At 52.7% G+C, this 3,518-nt stretch overlaps 1 protein-coding gene across 1 annotated transcript in view; it reads right to left on the bottom strand.

Annotated features, from left to right (window-relative positions):
* LOC103748544 (interferon alpha-inducible protein 27, mitochondrial) overlaps window positions 1-3,518 on the bottom strand; it is a gene marked incomplete at its 5' end in the record, with an annotated part of 5,116 nt that continues 1,598 nt past the window's right edge. Inside the window, 3 exon segments of the mRNA XM_008851200.1 lie at window positions 1-241; window positions 685-846; window positions 1,456-1,485. Coding sequence (XP_008849422.1) covers window positions 159-241; window positions 685-846; window positions 1,456-1,485 — 275 coding nt within the window.

Here is a 3,518-nt window from a genome sequence, read left to right as displayed (position 1 = left end):
CAGGAGAGTAACAACTTGTTTTTATTCCTTCTTTTCTCCAGGGCATACAGCATGGAAAGACTGCTCCCGATGACTGACTGGTCCCTCTCTTGGGCAAACTGGACAGGGTCACTTCTGTTCTCATGTTCTCTTCTCTGTGGGAAGGAGGGCTGGAATTCTCAGAGGCCTATAGCACGGGCCACGAGAGCGGACCCCGCAGAACTCACGAGGATTTTGGATGACAGGGAGAGTCCAGTTGCTCCTGAAGAAGAAGCAGACGGGTGAGCAGTATGAGATGGCACGGGGCAGCTCCAGGAGATGGAACTACAGGGCCAGAGAGGGTCAGAGTCGCTAGGGCCCTTCAGGAGGTCCTGGGGTGCAGGGACCCACAGCACCCCCTCTATTTCCTGAAGCCCCCAAAACCCATATCTAGCAGAGGGACTTTTGCAGGAAGCAACCCCATGCATGAGCTATAGGGAGAACTCAAGAGGAAGTTGCCTCCCCCTGCCAGGAAGAAGCCTGGACCTGAGGTGGAGGTTTGAGGCCCAGTTTCTGGCCTATACCCAGCACATTCCAGGCCAGTGGTTTTCCCCTCCTTCCTCGGCCTCCCCTGGAGAAACTGGGAGAGCATACGGAAGGTAAAGCGGGATCATGAGGCTGGGCAGGTCTTGCCCTGCCTGGGGTTCTCCCTGCCTTGACACTCACCCACTGACTGCAGGGTGGCCACCAGGCCACCTGCTGCGACTCCGCCCCCATTGGCAATGGCCGACACCGACATCATCTTGGCTGCTAGGGAAGAGGCTGCGATTCCTGCCCCAGTGAAGCCCACAGCACCCAGCACGGTGGGCACAGCAGCCACGGCCATGGCTGGGGGAAGAGAAACGGTGTGGTGGGCTCAGAGGAAGGGACATGTGCACGCGCACACACACGTACTCTCTCTCTCTCTCTCTCTGAGTCAGACTAGGAGATCATCCAGAGTCTGGGGAAAGAGAAGAAAGAGAGGAGGCGGCCCAGGGCCCTGCTCTGTCTGCAGTGAGCATGCCCAGAACCACTGAGCTGATCTTACCAGCACGGTACATCTAGTATGTTCCAACTCTGCTCTTGTCTTACCCCGTGTAGCCCCCGGAAAGCCCTAAATAGGCTTGACTGGTCCAATTTTTCAGGGAAATAAAAGAATTCAGAGGCATTCAAATATATGCCCAAGACCACAACGTGTGGTGACTGTTCTGCTAAGGGGCTGTGGGCCTCTGCCCAGGACACGGCCTCCCGTAGCAGTGTAACACACTCTTTCCTTGTATTCGCTTACCTAGCTTCAAGTTCCTTCTTTCTAGCCATTCCCCTTATTCAATCTCCTCCTGCTGCTCCACCACCCCCAGGAGGCTCTAGGAAAGCCTGCCAGAACAGGACAGGCTACTGCCTGGCAACCTGGGTACAGAGGCAGGAGCTGATTTGTACCCCTTCCCTAAAGAAACTTACCTCCCCCAAGTGCAACAGCGGCAGTCTTGGCTAAAAACAAAGAGAACATTCTGTTAGAGGATGCCCACTGTCCCCTACCCCAGTTAACTGCCCATCTGTGAGGAGGGGCTAGCTAGCCCAGGTCCAGCTCATAGGAAAGAACAAGCCCCCCACCCCTTACCCCATATCACTGTTCAGAAAATGGTGACTGCGGGGGAATCTGACTCCAGACAGAAGACCTGAGTGTGTTCATCCACTCTGAGCAGGTGCTGGCAGCCCAGCTCTGAAAATTCAAACACCCCAGACAGGCTTTGCTTTCTCCTTTATTACTTTGCCTGCTATGGGGAAGTCAGAAGTTGTGTTTTCTTCTCTCTGCCTTCCAAGCCAGGTTTGGTTCAAACTAAAAGCAAAATAAAGGCCTGGGTGGTGGACATACCATCCCTTTTCATCCCCCACTTGACAGAAAGGAAAGAAAAACAATACTCCTGTAGGTGTGGCTAGGAAACATCACTGTGGTAGACTCTCTTGGAGCACAGATGGTACTGGTGCTGGAATTTAAGGCTTCTGGCTTGATTGGGGCAGGGACAGTCTACCATGATGAGGGCTGCTGGTTCATCTGAAGTAGGGTCAGCTTTGCTACTGGGGTTATTAGACATTCTCCTTGGCCCTTTAAGAGAGCAGGAAATCCTCAGGGTGAAGATAGAGCGGCCCAGTCAGACCTGTGTGACCAGGGCAAGCACCCATGAATGCTAACATGAAATTTGCATGCTACTTGAAAACCATGCTTGAATGGAACTGAGTCCTCCTCGCTCTGCAGGGACCTCACTGTTGCTCCCTCCTCCAGGGAGCCACCCCAGATCCTCCCCATCAGAACCTCTTGCTCTTGAGATGGACCCACCATGCTGAGCTGCATTACATATGGGCTTGGCCCCTAACACTGTGAGCCCCTGGGAAACAGAGAATCCTGGTCCCCTGCAGCCATAGGAGCCAGGATTGAAAATGCTAAGGCCTGGAAGGGCCAGGAGTTCCAAAAGTGGCTTGAAGAACAATGAAGCCAACTCTCCAGAGACCTGGGTATGACGCTATCAGGAGGAGAGTCAGGCCTGTGAAGGTCAGGTGCTGAGTGGCCAGTGGGGCCATCTGGAGGGGATGTGGACCCAGGGATTCAGGAATCAAGAATGTGTGCCAGGCATGGTGGCACGCACCTTCAATCCTAGCACTCAGGAGGCAGAGGCTGGTAGATCTCTGTGAGATGAGACCAGCCTGGTCTACATAGTGAGTTAAAAAAGGAAAGGAAAAAGAATCAGGAATGTGGTTGGAAGACATTTGTTGCTTCACAGGCAGGGCAGGTGGTGCCAGGCCTAGAGGCTTGATGTACCTGGGCCATGATACAGGAAAGAGGTGCTATGTGTCTGGTGGCCTGCATGCTGGGCTCAGCTGATGGCCACCGGACCGGAAGAGAGACCGTTCAGAACGTCAGCATAGCCTCGGCCCACCCCCACCTAGCCCTTTTCTCCAGATAGCTCAGAATTTCCTTTCTACTTCCTGTACTTCACAGAAGGAAATGTCCATTCTTCTCCTGCCCAGCGCCTGGAACAATGGGAAAGGTCCCCAGTGCTAAATACGGATACTGTTGCTAGGCATGGTGCCTCAGGCTTCTAATTCCAGGACTCAGGAGGCTGCGGCTAGAGGATTGCCACAAGTTTAAGGCCAGTCACCCTGGGCTACTGGTGAGTTCCAGGACAGCCTTGGATATGGATTGAACTCTGCCTCGAAAGGAAAAAAAAAGAGAAGGGAGACAACACAAGGTAATCTTCCCCTGAGGCTGTTATAAATAAAGGAACTTGGGTCTGGAAAGATAGCCCAGTGGTTGAGAGCACTAGCTGCTGTTGCAGAGGATGTGGGTTCAATTCCCAGCACCCACCATCATCATCCATCATCCATAACTCCAATTCCATGGGAATTCGACACCCTCTTCTGACTTCTACAGGCATTTCACACCATGGGTTCTCTTAAGTACATGGAGGCAATATACTCATACACATAAAAATAAAAATAGTAAGTAATTTTTTTTCAGTCTTTTG

Source organism: Nannospalax galili, unplaced genomic scaffold (assembly GCF_000622305.1).
Source record: "Nannospalax galili isolate Female #2095 unplaced genomic scaffold, S.galili_v1.0 scaffold86, whole genome shotgun sequence".
Classification (NCBI taxonomy): domain Eukaryota; kingdom Metazoa; phylum Chordata; class Mammalia; order Rodentia; family Spalacidae; genus Nannospalax; species Nannospalax galili.
The sequence above is the reverse complement of the archived record's forward strand: the minus strand, read 5'-3'. Positions and strand labels throughout refer to the sequence as shown.